At 65.6% G+C, this 19,110-nt stretch overlaps 1 protein-coding gene across 4 annotated transcripts in view; it reads left to right on the forward strand.

The window, feature by feature from the left end:
• The window catches only part of KCNQ2 (potassium channel, voltage gated KQT-like subfamily Q, member 2), a 46,710-nt gene extending 42,607 nt beyond the window's left edge, over nucleotides 1–4,103 (forward strand). For 2 of the 4 annotated variants that reach the window (XM_012654607.1, XM_012654610.1), the window contains 2 exons: nucleotides 2,407–2,530; nucleotides 3,129–3,857. In XM_012654607.1, the coding sequence (XP_012510061.1) occupies nucleotides 2,407–2,530; nucleotides 3,129–3,857 (853 nt within the window). Of the gene's footprint in view, nucleotides 1–2,406; nucleotides 2,531–3,128 lie in introns of all 4 variants that reach the window. The other 2 variants (XM_012654606.1, XM_012654611.1) reach the window with 2 other exon arrangements.
• The last annotated feature ends 15,007 nt before the right edge of the window (nucleotides 4,104–19,110 follow it).

Genomic DNA, 19,110 nt, shown 5'->3' on the forward strand with positions numbered 1-19,110 from the left:
CAGGCCACATGACGGCGACACCCCACTGTTCTCTCCACGGACACAGGGGGCTTGGGGTTTTCTCTGTTCCTGGGACAGGGCCCGGCAGGCCGTGCCGGGGTGTCGGGACCGAGAGGGCCCAGGCGCTCTCTCGGCAGGTCCTCCTGGGGAAGCCAGGGCCTCCGTGGACATCCCCTGTGACACCCACCTGGGCAGAGGGGCAGCACCTCCAGGATCAGATGCAGGGACAGTGGCCGCCAAGGTGCCCCCAAGGCCAGCCCCCCGCTGGGGTCGACCTGGGTGCCGTGTGGCCCCAAGCAGGTCGTGGTGCCTCCGCAGCTCTTCCTTAGGGGCGAGGGTCGGCAGTGGCAGCTCTGGCCTCCTACGCCACCGTGAAGAACAGGTGAGACCCCGCCAGGCGCCCAGCACCGAGCAGGGCCCCAGGACTCTGGCTCTCACCTCGTGCTGCCATCGCCAGTTAGTGTGACTGGCAGGGAGGACGCGGGGCCCTGCTGGTGGAGGAGGGGCAGAGCTCGTGGTGGAAGCAGGCGCGCGAAGGGTGACCACGGCCGCCACCGCCCGGCTGACAGCCCAGGAGCACAGCGCTGTGTGCCGAGGGTCAGTGTGCCGGATGTCTCGAGCCGGCGCTCTGCCCATGAGAGGGGAGTCCCCGGGGACGGGGCAGGACAGCGTTCGCAGCACCCTGAGATCGAAGCCCTGCGCTCTGGGCACTGCTGCAGGGACGGCAGCCAGACACTCAGAGCCAGGAGCCAGGAGGCCCCGGTAGGGGACACGGAGATTCATAAGGGCGGAAGGCCCGTCTGGGCACTTCCCCTACCCCAGGGTGTTGAGGGCAGGAGGTGGCGCAGGGTCTCGGAGGACCCTGCCCCGGGCCCAGCAGCAGAAGTTCCAGGCCGGGCCCTTGTTCCAGGCTCCCGTGGGACTGAGTGGGGCGGCCCGTCATGTGGCAGGGTGAAGGTGCCGAGCGTCTGTGCCTGGAACATGTGACACTTGGGAACACCGGCGAGCCCAGCTCCCCACTCCCCGCCGGCTGGCCCCCTGCATGAGCCCAGCATGGCGCCTGGCGGAGCATGAGGGGCTGCAGTGTGGCTGACGCGAGCCTGAACCCCCTGCCCTCCCCCACACGTCAGAGGCAGAAGGTGGGGTGTGGCCCTGTCTGGCTGGGGTGGCGCCGCTGTGGTGCGCATCACACGTGAGGCTCCAGTCCAGAGAGCCAGACGGGACCTCGCCTGGGCCGGCCCTGCCCGGTCACACCCGTCTGGAGCTGCGTTCGCCCAGCTGGGCTTGTAGACTTAGCGCAGGGCCTTTGCTTCCTAGTGAGTTCTCAGCCCACAGCGCCCCGCGGCCCCTGCCCGCCCGCGAGGGCCTCCCAGCCACGGGGCTGTGTGCATCTGTGGATGCCACGCTGGTCAGACAGACGCCCCTGCCCCGCGAAGGAGCCTCCTTCCTTTCTCACGGTCACTGGTGACCTGCCGCCTCCTTGGAGAGGAACTTAGCTGAAATCTGCATCCTGCACACATGTGCACACGCATGCACACATGCACAAACATGTACATACCTGTGCACACATGTACACAGCACACCCCATCACACACGTGCGCACACATCCATGTACACACACGCACATGAATGTGCACGTGCACACCTGTGTGAACACACGCACACATGGTAAACATGTGCATACCCAGGTACACAGCACACTATCACACACGAGTGCACGCACCCATGTGCACACATGCACACAAACACATGAACGTGTGCACAGGCACACCCGTGTGAACGCACGTGCACACTTGCAATCTGGTTGGCAGTGGCTTCGTCTCGCCCCGCTGGTCTGTGCGTGGTGGTTTCCGTGCTGCTCTCTGTCCCCACGCCCTGTCCTGGTGCATGGAGCCGCGGCTCTCACCGCCTCCCGCTTCTGTTGTTCCTGCTGTAGACGTTTAACTCCGTCCCCGTCAACCGGGTGGGCCAGCGCCGCGGTGGCACATTACATGGGAGTAAAGCTCAGGGTGGGTGTGGCTCAGGCGCGGCCCAGCTGGGCCCCCGCCAGCCGTCACGTGACGCTCTGGGCCTCCAGCGAGCCCTGGCCGGGGAAGGGGGCTGGCGGGCAGGTTGGGAGGGCGGTGGGGGCTGGAGCCCCAGGGGGAGCCAGGTGGGATTGGGCCCAGGTGGGGCTCCCTCACTTTACTCCTCGCTAATGTGCCAGACCCACTGGGACGGGACGGACAGGGCACCGGACCCCTGCGTGTCAGTGCAGGGTGACACGGACGCACCAGTGTCCGTCTGGCCTGGCACCCACTGCCCCCGTGGCCGGCTCTGGGCTGGGCCTGGCTCAGGAGGAGAGGGCCAGGGCCCTGCTGCACCCAACCGAACTCATGCGTGGGGGCGGGTCTCTGTTCCCGGTAGAGTGGACCAGATCGTGGGGCGGGGCCCGGCCATCGCAGACAAGGACCGCACCAAGGGCCCGGCGGATGCGGAGCTGCCAGAGGACGTCAGCATGATGGGGCGTCTCGGGAAGGTGGAGAGGCAGGTAGGAGAGGCTGGGTGGGGCACGTGGCTCCGTCCTGGCTGCGGCTGCTCCAGCCAAACCTTGCAGATCCCACCACGGACCACTGCTGGGCTCAGGCTCTTTCCTTCCCGACAGCACCCGAGGGCCACAGTGCCCGGGTGGGGGCAGCTGCTGGGCATAGCTTGCATTCGCGCATCCTTTGGGGGTCCCCGGGGAGCTTGCCGGGGTCACACCGGCCCGCCGTCCTCGGGTGGCCTCCTGCCTGACCCCCCACCACCCGTGCCTGGGGTGGGTCCTCTGGCCTGGGCGGGGGGGATGAACAGCCGGCCCCTTCCCTGGAGTGTTTGCTCTGACGGCGGATGCTCGGCAGGCAGCAGGGGCAGCCCAGACACACGAGGGGCCCGCGGCACACACTGACCGGTGGGGTCAGATGCTGAGCTGCCCTGGGTCCTGCTCCTGCGCCCCACCTCTTGGGAGCAGTGGTTCCTCCCCTGCATCTCCCCTGGGAACGACCCAGGAGCCCCACCTCCCAGGACCAGCCCGGGACCCCCAGTGTCTCCCCAGGGAGCGCCCCACACCCCCCTCCCCGAGGGGCCGGGCCCAGCAGCGCCTCTTGCAGGTCTTGTCCATGGAGAAGAAGCTGGACTTCCTGGTGAGCATCTACATGCAGCGCATGGGCATCCCCCCGACGGAGACCGAGGCCTACTTCGGGGCCAAGGAGCCGGAGCCGGCGCCGCCGTACCACAGCCCGGAGGACAGCCGGGAGCAGGTGGACAAGCACGGCTGCATCATCAAGATCGTGCGCTCCACCAGCTCCACGGGCCAGAAGAACTTCTCGGCGCCGCCAGCCGCGCCTGCGGTCCAGTGCCCGCCCTCCACCTCGTGGCAGCAGAGCCACCCGCGCCCAGGCCACGGCACCTCCCCCGTGGGGGACCACGGCTCGCTGGTGCGCATCCCGCCACCGCCGGCCCACGAGCGGTCGCTGTCCGCCTACGGTGGGGGCAGCCGGGCCAGCACGGAGTTCCTGAGGCAGGAGGACGCGCCTGCCTGCCGGCCCCACGAGGGCGCCCTGCGGGACAGTGACACGTCCATCTCCATCCCCTCGGTGGACCACGAGGAGCTGGAACGTTCCTTCAGCGGCTTCAGCATCTCCCAGTCCAAGGAGAACCTGGACGCCCTCAACAGCTGCTACGCGGCCGTGGCGCCCTGCGCCAAAGTCAGACCCTACATCGCGGAGGGCGAGTCAGACACAGACTCGGACCTCTGCACCCCCTGCGGGCCCCCGCCGCGCTCTGCCACCGGCGAGGGCCCCTTCGGGGATGTGGGCTGGGCGGGGCCCAGGAAGTGAGGCCGCCAGACTGCCCGCCGCCCCCTCCAGCTCTTGCTGCTGCGGTTTTTAGGCAGGAACCTCCGGGGGCCTTTTCATAGAGTAACTGGGGTGTGTGGGGTTTGTGGGGCTGAGGAGCGGGGGCGCCTGTGGCAACATTGCACGAAAGTTCTTTTCCCACAGTGCTGGAGGGGGGAAGGGAGGGGGCCCTGGTGGCCCCAGGAGCTCCGTGCGGCAGCCAGGCCACCCCGTCCGCCCTGCTCAGGGTGAGGAGCAGACCAGCGTGGGGGCTGCAGTGGTCAATGCCCGGGCGGCCGGGGCGAGGGTGTGGGGTCCGGAGCAGAGCTGGGGACGATCGTGGCCTTGGGGCCTGTTTCTGAGCCCCTCCACCCTGGGCAGCTGCAGGAGGGCATGGCTGGCCCCTGCCACCCGGGTCGCTGCCTCTGCCCCTCTGTGGGCTCGGCGGGCGACGCCCTCTTGCCTCTTGGCGCCCAGCTAGGGAGCTGCTGGTCAGCGTCTTCTCCTCCCTTCTGGGTTCCGAGGGTTCTTTCACAGGGACTGGCCTGGGCTTGGGACCGTCGCCTGCAGCTGAGGCGGGGGTGGGGCATCGGAACCAAACTGGAGCCCAGAGTGAGTCTCGGACCCTCTGGGCCTCAGGCTCCAGGTGGGCCCAGGGCGCCGGCTCTGCAGGTTCCTCCGAAAGGGGGTCCGTGGGGGCTCCCGTGGCCTCGGCCCTGGCTCTCCGCTCTCCCGCCTGCCCTGGCTGGGTGCTGGTCACCGGGCTGTGGCTGGCTCCGCAAGACCCGCCCAGACCCTCACGGTTCTTAGCCGGGGCCGCTACCTGGCCTGTCTCCCACCCGACAGGCCGGGCTGCCTGCCACCAGCTTGGCCCCTGCAGTCGGTGGATGACGTCATCCCTGCCTCAGCCCGGCCGGGGTCTTGCCTCTCCCTCCTGTCCCCCACTCAGCACCCCTGCTCCATCCTCCACTGACCAGTCCCTTCTGTGGCCTCTCGGGGTCTCGGGGGACGCACCAACCCCGTCCTGGGCCCAGCCTCCTCCTGTCCTGGCCTCCTGGGCCCTCAGGGCAACCTTGAGCAGGGCAGCGGGCCCAGCCCCTCGGGGCAGAGGGGGACCTCCAGTTCTGGTCCTCAGCGTCAGTGCCATGTGGGGTGACACCACTGCGGGTGGGGGCTGGGCTCTCTGGAGCTGCGGCCTCCCTGGTGGGTGGGCCCGGGGCAAACACCTCCAACACCATGTGCAGGAAGAGCCCTTGGCCGTCCACTTCTGCTTTGTCTGTTCTGCCTGGGGGCCCTGTGGCCAGCGAGTGGACCCTCTTGCCCGTGGGGAGAACTTTGAAAGCAGCATTTGAGGGTCACGTGCCCCGGCTCTCAGGGATCCTGGGTGCCCAGGGATCTTTGGGGAGCTGTGTCTGCCACCCATGGTGGTCAAGTCACTGCTGCTACAGCCTCCCTGCCCACCCCCACCCTGGCCAGGGCCCCCATCCTACCTCCCTGTGCGCGGAGCTGCTCTCTGGGTCTCCAGGGCAGCGCTGGGTGGCCTCACACCTTGTGGCGGTGAGAAGCCCCTTCCAGTGTGGACGCTGCGGATGTCCTATGGGTCTGAGCCCCGCTCGCCCCCAGGGAGGCTCCAGCTGGGGGCCTCTGGGCGGGGGCTGAGCACGTCCTGACCAACCCAGCACCAGCCGGCCCACCCCTCCCCCGCCCGCTCCAGGCCCCTGGGGGGGGCTTGTGTGCTGTCTCCACCCCACGCTGTGTGTGCTCCGCAGTCCCCTCCCTAGGGCGCTGGGAGCTCCTGGGCATGTGGGGGCTCCACAAGGAGAGTGGGCCCGTGCCCTCCCCTCCCAGAGGCCCTGCTGCCCCGCGGGCCAGGCTGGGAGAGTCTTGCTCGGGTTGCAGCAGGTGCGCAAAGAGCGCGTGGTGTCCCCCGCGAAGCCTCTGGCCCTGGGAAGAGGGAGGCGCCTGGCTTTGTGGGGTGTTGGGGGGCCCAGTGTGGGAGCCCCTGGCCTGGGCAGGGCGGCGTCCACTGCCCGGGTCCTCACCCCAGAGGAAGGCACAGGAAGGAGGCTGAATGCTGCTGCAAGAAGTGTTTGCACTTTCTGGGGCGTGCGTGAGTGTGGCCGAGGGCCATTGCCACCTCACAGCAGGGTGGCAGAGGTTTCCCAAGACGTTTGTTAGAGCGTGCATCCCCACGTGCCCACTGGCACATACATGTGCTCACACGCACCTGCACACGTGCACCTGCACGCTCACCACACACCCATGCAAGCACATAGGTGCACACACCCACACAGGCACACCCTGACACGTGCACACCCACACAACACTCCACTCTGACACATGTGCACACTTACAAAGTACACTCACATGCACATTCACATAGGCACACTCTGACACATACATACACAGGCACACTCTGACACACGTGCACACCCACACAACACTCTGACACACATGTGCACACCTACAAGGTACACTGTCTCACGTGCACACTCACACAGGCACACTCTGACACATACACAGGCACACTGACACAGACACACTGACAGGCACACTGACACATGCACAGCCACAGGCACACTCTGATACACACGTGCACACTGTGATACACATGTGCACACTCACAGGCCCAGTCTGACACACAGGCACACTGACGTGCACACTCACACAGGCACACTCTGACACACACGTGCACACACACGTGCACTCTGACATACGTGCACACTCTGACACGTGCATGCTCAACAGGCACACTCTGACACATGCACAGCCACGTGCACACTCTGATACACACGTGCATACTCTGATACACACGTGCATACTCTGATACACATGTGTACACTCACAGGCACAGTCTCTGACACAGGCACACTCTGACACCTGCACAGATGCGTGCACTCTGATAGACGTGAACACTCACAGGCACACTCTGACACACACACGTGCACTCTGACACACCCATGCACGCTCAACAGGCACACTCTGACACACGTGCACACACCACATTTCCAGCCCCGGCAGCCCTTCTGCCTCTGGTCTCTCTGCTGTGCTGGGTTTGTGCCGCCTGGGGAGGAGCTGAGAGGGAGCAGTGCTGACTCCAGGAGTTGCGGATGGTTCTGGAGCGTTGAGCCCTGGGCTGGGGGTTCCAGCTGTCTGGGGCTCCTGGGCAGCAGTGGGAAAGGGTCCACCAGAGCCACGCAGAAGGCGGGGTCTGCTGAGTGCCGTGGCAGCTGGCTGGGGCCAGGGTGTCCTGGAGTCTGGCCGGCCCTGGGGTGCTGGTGGCTCTCTGTGTCCTCCTCGGACGCCTGGCCCAGCCTGGCCACCCACGGCCCTGCCCCGGGCTGTGTCCCCATCTGCCATCAGCATTTCCTGGCCCAGCATCTCCCTCTCCTGTCCAGGTGAGACTGAGGTCCTTGGCGTCCTCCCCGCGGCCTGCACTGGACCCCAGGGGGGTGGGCCTGTCCCTCTCCTCCCGCTCACGGTGGTCCTAGTGGGGCAGGCGCGGGGGCTGCTCCCTACAGGACGCTACGTCGGCCCCCTAGCAACACCCCTACCTTTGGGGGCCTCGTCTCAAACCCCCCCAGGAGGCTGGCAGTGCAGGGGTGTCCCCGTGGTGGCCCCTAATCCACGGGCCCATCCCCCAAGTCCCCACCCTAAGGAGAGTCCCCGGCCGGGTGCCATGAATGTTTTACTGTATCAGTCTGTCCCCTCCCTGAGCTGGGGGCTGGTGGTCGTGGGCCCGAGAGGCTGATGTGGGAGGGAAGGGGGAGGAAGCCCCCGTGTCCAGGGGACACCCACACAGAGCACCCCGTTCTCCCTGGGAAGAGCTGGGCCCAGGGATAGTTCTAGATGCTTCCCAGAAGCCACAGGAGCCGACGGAGCTGGGGAGGCCTTTGCGGAAACACTGCGCTGGTGTCGGCGTGTTCCCTGTTCCCCCGAGCGGTGGGTCCGGTGCGGAGTTGGGGCCGCAGACAAGCGCCCCGGATCCCACAGGATCGGAATGACGACATTTCAACAGCCTCCAAGGACACGAACCACAAAACAACGTGGTGTGAGGGATGGTCTGGACAGCAGGACTCCCCATGGAGGGGGAGGCTCCGAGGGTGTCCGGGCGCCTGGCATCCCCGTGGGGGCTCTGCGTGCACCTGCGTGGGGATCGGACGCCAGCGTGGACGTCAGCTGCCCGGGCACAGACAGGCCTGCCCTCCGACCCTTCAACCCTGCCCCCATACAAACCTCCCAGGCGTGTGTGTCCGGGTCACGGGGTGGAGAGGCTCGGCCTGCAGGCCAGAGGGGCCGTGGCGGGGTGCGTGGCTGTCCCAGGCAGCTGTCCCGCGTTTGTCACGGTTTGCTGAACCTGGCATGAGGGTCGGGGGACAGTAGCCCCTGGAGGAGGTGACGTTGGCGGGGGAGCCTTTAGGAAACAGGGTAGAGGAAGTGGGGGGGAGGGCGCCCCTCCCTAGAGTTTTTAAAGGCATTTGTCGGGAGAGACATAGAGTTGAGTGAGCTCCAGTCTTGGACACTTGCCTCTGGTGCCCCCGGTTGACCGAGGACACTGAGTCTGGCCAGTGGCACTGTCCTGAGAAATCCTCGGTGTCTGACCCTTGGTCAAGTGCTGGTGAGGAGGGGACAGTCCCCAGGGCCCGAGGTGGGGTCCCTGGGGCCCCAGGCAGGAGTGTAACCACCACTCTGCGCCCCACATCTAGTCTCACCTGGTTTTACAAAGTCGTTGCCTTAATGCACGTCGACAGGAGCTCACCGAGGTCTCTCCCGCCCCCGCCTCTGCCCGGCACGGACCCCCTGGACCCCGCCCTGGTCAGGCCGGCGAGGGACCAGCCCTAGGGACGAGCGCAGGGCGGGAGGGTCTCATTGGCCGTCACGCACTGAGGTGCGCGAGCCCCAACCCTTCAGACGCCTCCGTCTGCCCCCGGATTGCGCACGCCGCGCCCACCCGCGCCCCGCCGCGGTTCGTCGTCCTCCGGCCCGATGGCGGCTGCAGCTGCCCCACCTGCGCTGTTGCCTTTGGCTGTCTGCACTTTTGTTCATGCTCCAAAGAATATTTCATAATGCCTTCAGTACTGACGTACACTTTTAACCGTTTCGTATGCATCGTGTACCAGCGACCGGGCCTCTGTTGGTGAACGTCACGCCGCCCACTCCCTCTCGCCCTCGTGCACCGTCCGTTTTCTAGGGTAGACGCCCAGGGAATGAACTCTAGTTTTCTAATGGATTAGCCGAGATAGTAACTTACCCCACACGGACAGGTTGACGCTCGTGCCGCGAGAGCGGGCCAGGTGGGTCGCGGGGGGACTTGGGGGTAGGATCCCACGCCAGGGTTGCACGTGAAAAGTTCTGGGATTTTCTGCTGCCACAGGGACGAGCTCAGATGCCCAGTGGACCTGTGCACTTAGTAAAACGCAGTGATTCAACCTGGACGGCGTGTGGTCTCGTCACTGGCCCCCACCTGTGGACTGTGCCTTGCCCAGACCCCACGCTATCCTGGGGTTCTCTGGGCCCTGGGCTGTGTCAGTGTCCTGGGGCCGCATCACAAAGTCCTACAAACTGGTGCCGTAAAACACCAGAAATTCACGCTCTCACCCTCCCGGAGGCCACGGCGTGGGTCCACGGGACACCCAGCCTGTGCTGAGCCGGGTTTGTGAAGGGCTCCCCGCCTGGGCGCTGGGCCCGCGTGCGCACGGGGGCTGCTGGTTGCTGGTGTGGGACGGTGCACTGTCCTCGGCCCCGGCCACTCTCCCTCCGCCCCTCAGCTCCCCCCTGCCCTCACCCCTGACTCCTGCTTAGGCCCTGGGCGCCTGGCAGGCGGAGGGTGGGGGGGATGCTTGGCCGACCAGCCTCCCACCCCGGGAGGGACCCAGCAGGGCCTGGCTGCCACTGGTTTCCTGCGCTGTGGCTCCGCCCGAGCCTGGGACTGTTTCCAGGCCGTCCCACCTCTGCAACTTCCCCCACCAGGCCCTGCCCGGCCTCGGGGGCTCAGCTGAGCAGGAGGGCAGCCCAGCGGGGCTCAGTGACCCGAGAGGCGGTGACCAGGGCAGCCAGATTGGCCGTCCTGCCGGCTGCCCCCCTTGGCCCCTTCCCAGACCCCGCTCCGCAGCATGAGGGGGAGGGAGGGGCCTGGCCTTCATGCTCCAAGACTTCCAGAAAGTTCTGGGCTGTGCATGTCCTGGAGCTTTGAGAAGAACTGGGCCAGACTCCAGGTCAGCTGGTCACCTGCCCCCAGGCCCTGGGGTCGGCTGCTGAGGTCACCTCTAACCACCCACACCACCACCGGGTCTGCGACGCCCGTTAGAGCCAAAGGGGCCGTCACAGGAAGTCTGCAGGGCCGCGGGGGCTTGAGGCAGGCGCCAGCCCCGTCAGCTGGGGGGACACCTCGCGGCGGCGGCACCAGCACGGCCTTAGCTATCTGGGCAGGCGCGATGCTCTCTGCAGTTCTAGGGGAGGCTGGTGGTCAGCTTGGACCCCAGGGGGCTCCGGTGAGTCTCTGGCTCCTGTCCCCTCATCCACGCTTGCTTCCTGGATATGGGGACACCAGGCTGCGGTGGGAGGCAGGGACCCATCCTCTGTCCACCTCCCTGGCCAAAGGACACCAGTGGCATCATCTGCTTCCTCTCAGTGGTCTTTGAACTGTTTGCCTTATTTCTACGCCCAGAAATTTCTCTAGGAGCTGTCACCTAGGATTAGGATTAGGATTAGGCCTTGCCTGTGACTGACAGAAATCCTAAACAACCAACTACATTGGCCTCCCAGAGTCCGGCGAGACCCTGTCCAGGCTCGTGCATGGACAGCCCCGTCCTGCAGGGACCCCGCATCCTCCCGTCTTGCCCTCTGCTGTGCTTGCCTTCCTCCCGCAGGGTACCACCTGTCTCAACACGGCTGCTGGAGTCAGGCCATCACATCTGCATTCTGGCCGGCAAAAAGGGGGGTGTAGGGAAGAAGGGCTCACCTCTCCCTTTAAGGTCGAGTCTCAGAAATGACACTGGCCACTTCTGCTTATGTCCCATTGCCTAAGACTAGGAAGTGAAGTTCTTGTACCAGGTGCCAAGTGCTGGCTAAACCAGGGGTCTATTGCTAAGAAAGTCAGGGAAAGATCCCCGGCCCAGGTCCTGCACACGGTAGGGCTCACGCTGCCCCCGGGGCCCTCCCCAGCCCGGCTACAGCTGCAAGCAGTGCTGAGCAGGAAAGGGCATCCTCCCCAGATCTGGGCTGCCCACCCCACACGCCAGGCTCTTGGGGACCCCGGCCAGCCTCGCCCCACCCCTGCTCCTCCCAGTGCCCGCCTTGTGCACACAGCCGGAGCCACCAGGATCAGGCCACGGTGCACCAGCACTGCGGCTCCACCCACAGCAGCAGCACCATCTGTCACTCGCCCCCTCCATTAGCGGGGACACTGAGGCACAGGCAGTGTCCCCTGTCAGCGGTATGTGCAGGGGCCTCTTGGTCCTGGACTCTCCAGCCGGGGGTTGGGGGGTGCTGGGCAGGCAGCAGAGCTGGATCCTGACAGGCCACACTCTGGGCTGACCTCGCCGTGGCCACCTGGTCTCTGGGGCCATCTGTGTCCCCCGCCCCCACTTGGGGCCGGGGGCTTTCCGGGGGCAGGGTGTGGCCATGCAGGCCTGAGAACACAAGCGCCTGAGATCTGGGTCCCACGAGGGGGCCTGGGAGCCGCGCAGGGTTTCAGAGTGAGCATTCCTCCCTCCTCCTCCGCTCACACGTGGCGGCCACGGAGAAGGTTGGAGCTGGGTCCTGTTCCCACAGCCACGGCGGGGGACCCGGCCTGGCAGCTGCTGGCCCAGCCCTCTCTGGGCCTCCTGGCTATGCCCTGCCTGTGGTGACCCTCGAGGACACTGTCCCCAACCGGCTCTCCTGGCCTTCTCCTCCAACACCAAAGAGCCCTGACTGATGTGGGGAACCTGCCGGAGGCCGAGTCAAGGCCCAGACGGGGCACAGGTGGTCAGCAGGCCAGGCGGTCCCTAGGCCACCCCCAGCTCCCTCTGCCCCAGCACCCCGAGCACCCCGCAGTGCCTCCCTGGCCACGGGAGACAGTGGGGGGCACAGGCTGCCTCCAAGAGCCTTCGGTGGTGTTTCTCCCCCAAACCCCAGCGGCGGGTGGGACATGGGAGTGGGGCGAGGTTTCTCGCTCTGATTCTGGGCGTAGCTGTGCTGGACGTGGCCGCAGGCACGACACGCTGGTTTTCTAATTCAAACAAACAAGCCCTCAGTGCTTTTCCCACCGAGGAAACAGACGCAATGAAAGCAGCGAGGCGGAGCCGGCCTGCGCGGGGCACCTTGGGCCCTGCCAACGGGAGCCTCGGGAAGGAAGGTCCCTCGGTTTGTGATCAGAGCCCCCGACCAGTTGGGGGGTTGCCGGCTACGGCCTCTGGGGTGCGTTGGAGGGGCCGCTCGGCCGGCTGAGAAGGCAGCAAGGGACGGTCGGATGCATATTTCATGCGCCTTTCAAACCAGCGCAGCCCAGAGATGGCTCGGCGTCAGATGACCCTGCGGCCTGGCAGCCCGGGGGCGCGGAAAGCTGCAGGCCCCTGAGCCCAGGGAGAGCCCGGCCGGGGCGCCGCCTAATCGCTGCTGGGGCTGGGGTGCCCGGGCGTCATGGGCAGCAGCTCCACGGAGCTGGGGCGAGAACGGCACAGGCAGGTTTACCCACACGGGGTGTCTGGGCGTCCCCGGGCTGGGCAGGGGACCGAGGCCTCGGCCGTCAGCCAGCAGCTCCCACGCAGGACGGGCAGGCGGATGCCTGGCCTGCACCGACTGCAGGGCAGGACCCTGCGGACTCGAGCTGCCCCTTCCCCGGCAGCAGGGCCTGCTCTCAGACCACCAGGGGCGCGGTCCCTGGAGGGGCCACCTCCGGTCCTGACCCAGCCAGAAGGGCCCCCACGCTGGTGTGTCACCCCCCTTCCAGGCCCCACCAACTCTCCACGGAGAGCCTCCCAGCACACACCTGGACAGGGTTCTTACACCTGCGGGTGCTGTGACCCCCTTTTATGGATGAGGAGACCACGCTCTGGGTCGAATGGGAGGGTCGGGGTCCATAACCCGGCAGTGCTACCCAGGGTCCTCCCGTGGCACCTGCTGGTGCCACGAGCACTCCCGGGGCTGTGGGCAGGTGACACTGCGGCGATGCACCGTCCCATGGGTGCCTTGCCGAGGGAAGGCCGGGGTGGGAGTCTGTCACCCCTCACCATGAAACCGACTTCGTCTTGAAGGTGCAGAGTCCACGAGGCTCGACCACTGAGCAGAGGAGACGCAGTGTCTTGGGGCTCGTGGGCCCTCAGGAGCCTCCGTCCTCCTGGTCCCTCAGGCCGGGCGCCCCGAGGGGCCCCCAGACCACTCCTCGGGGAGGGCCCCATCCACCTGACTCGCCAGAAGAGTCCTGACCGCGGGGCAGACGCCCCAGACAGAAATTACAGGGCTAGGAGCGTCAGGCGGGAGGACGGGCAGCAGAGGGAGGAGGCCCAGCGACAGGTGCCACCAGAGCCCCAGAGAAAGGAGGGGCGTGTGGCGCCACCCACACCTTCTGCTTCTCCGAGCGGGAGCAGGCCCGGGAGCAATGGGACTCCTGGCTCACATCACGCTCATCTTCTCCCTTTCTCCTCCGCTGAAAGTTGGGGCACACCAGGGAAATGGGGGTGACCCCAGGCTGAAATGACACTGATAGCCACGAAACGGCTTTTCACATCCGCTGGCTCCCAGCCCGTCTGTCCACGGGGCTCTTAACCTCCTCCTGGTGGAGGCAGAGCCCTCGCGGGAGACCAAGCGCTGCATCTCAGCTACCTGCCCCCGAGCAGGGCCGGGCCTGGGGCCGAGGGGGCCGAGGGGGCCGCGGGGGCTGAGGGGGCCTGGGTTTCCCCAGCATGCTTTGCACAGTGTCGTCTGGAAGGGGGGTGGGAGAAGGGTGACAGTTTGGTGAATGAACAAATAAATGCACAAGGATGAAGAGGCTGGTCAGGCCTGTTCCCTGTTCCTTGTCTCCTGACGCAGGTAAAGTCTAGCAATTTCTGTGTGCTGAGAAATGTGCGTCAGAAATAATGATTTTACTATCGAAAGCTGAAGGGTAGAGCCTGTATCCGAAATGATACTAGCTATTCAAACGTCTCTGGGGGACAGAAAACATCCAGGCGCCAGCGAAGGGGTCTTTTTCTGTTGCCTCAGTTGCGGTGTGCTCAGCAGTGACTAAATCCGCAGGGCTGGAGCGCAGCTGCGCCCTCGCGCCCCAGCTTTGGGGCCGACCGTCTGCTACGGCGCCGGCTCCGCTTCTCCGCCACGCCGATGCTTCTGTGGCGGGCGCTAGACACCGGAGCGCCTTGCTGTTGGGACGGGAGATGCCTGCCCGAGACATCGGCTGCTCTGGAAGTGTCCCCCGCACCGGGAGAGACGGTGCTGCCACTCAGCCCTGCGGGTCAGAACCCCACACTCCCACTTATCCTCGGCCACCCGGCCTTGACATGGAGAACAGCTTCGGGTTACCAGGGGCCAAGGTCTGGGCTGCCATCGTTCTGCGGAGCGGGGGCCGCCCAGCGCCCCAGCGTGGACGGGAAGCAGCTGGCTTTCTGCTGGGCCGTGCCGAGACCTGCTGGTCCTGTCCGCAGAGGTGCAGTTGTTGCCACTCGGCTCGGCCCCCCCTCCCCTGCCTGGGCCTCGGCTTCCTAGTCTGTCCAAGGAAGGTAAGGCGAACCTGGGGATGAGCTGGACGGGAGGCGCAGGCACAGAGAACCGCCCAGGTGGGTGCGCGCTGGCCCCGGAGCTCCGTTTGGGGTTGTGGCTCACCCCATCCCCCTTCGCCCTGCACTCTTGCGAGTGGTTCCAGTCAGGGCTGCGCCTTTGCAGAGCTCAGGTCTGTGCAATGTGAGCGACAGGGCCCGTTGCTGTGGCAACACGCACAGGCCATCCGGGCTGGGGGATGGTCCCTGGGTGCTGAAAGATGAAGGGCGGTCCCACAAAGCGGGCGGGTGGAGGTGGGTGGGGAGGCCGTCCTGGGCCACCGTGGAGCAGGGGGTGCTTGAGAACACGTCCCACAGATCTGTCAGCCTTCGCGACACGAAGCTATCAGTGGATCCGGAAACCTCCCAGAGGAGGCGACTGGCTCACATCTTTCCTGTCCTCCTGGCCAGTTTGAGGCCAGGGACAAAGTCAGGGACAGAGCCCCCGGTGCGGCCTGCGAACAGCTTCTCCCACGCAGGTGCAGCCTGGGAAGACTTTGGCTGGGGACACCTGGGGGCCCCGGCCTTCGAGTTTCCAGGCGATGAGCTGAACGGAGGGGCCTCTTTTGTCCCCACCCCCAAGGAGGGAAAGCAGGGGAACTCGGTCCCCCAGTCCCAGGTCCCTGTGGTGGCCAGGCAGGCTCTGTGGTGGCACATGGGCTCCCCTGCCCTGTGCCCAGAGGCACGACCACCGGACGGCCCCGCCCAGGTATAGGGAGGTGGAGCGGGCGCGCCCCGGCCCCGCCAGAGCCACCGCGGCAGGAGTCTGCGCTGTGCATCCTCGGGGATCGCCCAGAGACCTGGCGCCTGGTTCTCCCCACAGTGGCTTAGCCACGGGTGTCCTGGGCAACTGGGGACTTGGAGCTTCAGAACAGCCTGCAGTGGCTGGGCAGGGTTGCAGGTGGGGAAGGGGGTGGGGCCCCACTGCCTCATCCCCGCCCACTGCCAGCTCCACCCTCAGCTCAGCCCCGCCCACTACCTGCCCCTGGCTCCGCCCCAGCTTGCTCCACTATTGGCCCCGCCCACCCTCCCCACCAGCCTTTGGCCCCTCCCACCACCGACTCCACCATTGGCCCCGCCCATCACCCTGTTGAGTGGCAGTCGTGGGAGTGCCACTCTCCAGTTCACAATCATCACCATCACCATTACCATCGCCATCACCATCGTCACCATCACAACCATCGCATCATCACCACCATCACCATCATCATCATCATGAACAGCCCAGCATTTTCCCAGAGCCTTCTCCCCCACGCCATCAAATGAAGACTCTTTGACTCCCAGGCCTGTTGCTTTGGCTGTGCTTCCTCCCCGGGGTTGGGCAGCTGGAGCCAGGGCCAGGAGCTGGTTATCTTTGCTGCTCACCTGCGCCTGCCCTGGCAGAGGTGCCAGGCCCTGGGAATCCACCAGGGCTGGAAGCTCCCACCAGAGTCAGGTGTTTCCATGTGGCCCAAGAGCCCTGGAGAAGTTCCCAGTCTGCTGTTTCCACTTTGTCCAGAGAGAACAGAGTCCGGCACGTGTCTGTCTCAGCCCAGACCTGCACGTGACCAAGAACTCTATTAGAGTCCTGGAAAACAGCGATGCTGAGACACACGGAGACCTTCACTTCTTCCTCATTGCACTCAACACCTCCCATGATCACCTGGTGCCATCGTGAACCTGGGCTCTGCCACTGACATGTCCCCATCCTATGCCCTCGGAAAGGCAGGCTGAGGGGTCTCAGGATGCCCCTGCAGTCTCAGTTGCAAGCACCAGAGCCAGGCCTGTGTCCTGCCCTCGCTCTCCTCCAGATGGGGTGGCTGTGCCTCTTCCCCAGGGCTTTGGGCTCCCCTGGGGAGGTGAGTGTGCCCCCACCCAGCCTGTCCCCTGCCCCCGCCATCCCAAGCCCAGCCTCAGTGGTGGCAGCAGGAGGAAGAATTCCTCCTCTGAATTTCAAAGCCTCTGGCCACGGGGAAGGGTGGGGTGGGGGCGCTCGGCTGCCCGGCTGCCCAGGCTGGAGACGTCCACAGAGCAGGCACCTGACAGCCCACAGACCATGCTCTGAAGTGGCTGCACAGGGAGGGGTCTCCCAGAGGTCTTGGCGCTGATCCCAGGCAGAGACACCCAGACCTGCGTTCCCCGCCCACTCCCCACATGTGTGTTGTTTGCTTGGCCTCTGATTCATGAGCCTGGGGTGAAAGCCAGACCCTCTCCTCCAGGAAGCCTGCCCCACTGGGCCAGTTCGCTGTGGCATCTGCTTGGCCTGCTCCCCAAGTAGGTGGCTGAGAGCATGCAAGGGACTGCACCTCCTGCTGAGGTCCTGTGTGCTCACAGGCTGGGGGCTGTGCCTTGTACCTGCCCCTGGGCTCCCACCTGGCCTGGAAGCCAACCTCTGACTCCCAACTCCACCCCCCAACCCCGCACACGCACACCTGATTCAGGGAGGGGGGCCTCGGGTGTCATCAGCGAGCCTGCGCCAACCACTCTCAGGGCCTCTCTGGAGTGGGGACACTGGCAGCCTGTATGGGCCATACCCTTCATCTGCAGTGTTTGAACTCTTTCCCGCGGAAAAGCTTCATGCCTTGCCCGTGGAATTAAAAATAAATGAATCCAAAAGGAAATTAAGTGAACCTAGGAGCACTGTTTCCCCAAAGGTAGTTGACTTGCCACCTGCCACTGAGAAAACTGACAAAATACCAGGTCACAGACCAGTGGAGCTGGCAGTTTCTCAACTGCTTCCCGGAGCCCTGGGTTCCCAGGAAATGCCCCAGAGCCTGCGCCAAGGGGGCGGGGGCTACAGGGTTGGTAGGGGGTGCAGGACTGGGGGTGCAGGGCTGATTTGGAGGTGCAGGGTTGGTGGCGGTGCTGGGCTGGTAGGGGGTGCAGGGCTGGGGAGGGCACAGGGCTGGTTTGGAGGTGTAGGCTGGTAGGGGTGCAGGGTTGATTTGGGGGTGCAGGGCTGGTGGGGGGTCTAGGGTTGGTTTGGGAGTGTGGGGCTGGTTTCGGGGTGCTGGGCTGGTAGGGGGTACAGGGCTGGTAGGGGGTGCAGGACTAGTTTGGGGGTACAGTGATGGGGAGGGTGCAGGGCTGGTAGGTGGTACAGGGCTAGTTTGGGGGTGCAGGGCTGGGGAGGGCACAGGGCTGGTTTTGGGGTGTAGGGCTGGTTTGGGGGTGCAGGGCTGGGAAAGGGGCAGGGCTGTGGTGCAGTGCGGGGTGGCCTGACCCAGAGCCCTCCCGGCTGCATCAAGGCAGCCCTGCTTTCCTCTCTTTATAAATAGAAGTTCCATCGGTAAACTTTCCTTTGAAGTGGAGGCCTGTGGACAGACAGCGTCAGGAGCACCATCTGGGGCAGTGGCCTGCAGTGCCCGTGGCTGCCTGTCCCAGATACAGGCGGGTACAGAGACCCCACGGCTGGCCCAGTCCCTGGACTCCAGAGTGGACGCCAGGTGTGTTCTGAGCCCTGGCTGACGGTGAAACCTGCCCGACCTCTGGACGCATCCCGGGGGCCAGGGATGCCGTGACCTCAGGCTCTCGTCCTGGTTGCTGAGACGTCCCCCCTGGTGTGACCCTGGCACTGTCTCTTGGGGGACAGGGGGGAGGCGCCTGGCCCTGCCCTGACTCTCCCCCTCCCCCCACCCGCCCACCTCTTTCCCGGAGGCTGCGCCCAGTGAGCAGCCTGGGGCAGCGAAACTCCACTGGAACCGCGCATCTCTCTGAGTGGCACTTCTCTGCCCGCACCCCTGCACCCGCACCCCTGCACCCACACCACGGGAGGTGAGAGGAGCCCACACACCCGCTCAGCCTCTGGGTGTCTCTGCGGGAGACAGAGGAGCTGCTGCGGGCAGTGGGGTTGTTGCAGCTAATTAAGGCCCGAGGAGCAGTGCGGGACCTTTATTAGATGCGTCCTGTTCCATCAGGCAGAAGTTTGACTGGGGTCAGGAGGGTGGTGGAGGCAGCCGGGTTCCTCCTCAGGGGACAGCCCCTTCAGGGCACAGCCCGTCTGAGCCAGCTCAGGGATCCTCGTCCTTCCGTCCGAAAGCCCCCTCCCCTTCCCTTCAGGCGAGCAGCCGGAGAATCTGGACTCCGGGAGGAAGTGCCCTGCAAGTGTCCTTCGGTTCTAAGACGCGAGACCCTGGATTTGCCTAGTCCTTGGGGACTCCGGCTTCCTCCGGTGTGGTTGCCACAGGGGCCAGCTCCGGCCTGGTGGTGTTGCCCCTGCTGGGGCCTGAAAAGATCAGCCTGGAGTCGGGGGACTCTGTGTCCACACTTTGCCCTGTGCCGGGGCCTCCACCTTCAGCCCTGAGGTCTTCACGACCAAGACCCTGCCGAGTCCCTCGGCCCGGCCCAGTCAGTGGTCCAGCCCCTGGCTGGGGTCAGTTGCCGCGGTGACCTGCCCGGCCGTCCCTGGCTCCCCTGAAGGATCTGCAGTTTGGGGGCAGTTTGGGGACCACCAGGCCAGGCTCCCCCGTCTTGGGCTCTTTTACCATCACAACTGAGCGCTGGGCACTGCTCCTCCCGCTTCACGGGTGAGAAACTGAGGCTCACAA

This window comes from Propithecus coquereli, unplaced genomic scaffold (assembly GCF_000956105.1).
Source record: "Propithecus coquereli isolate 6110/MARCELLA unplaced genomic scaffold, Pcoq_1.0 Scaffold442, whole genome shotgun sequence".
Classification (NCBI taxonomy): Eukaryota; Metazoa; Chordata; class Mammalia; order Primates; family Indriidae; genus Propithecus; species Propithecus coquereli.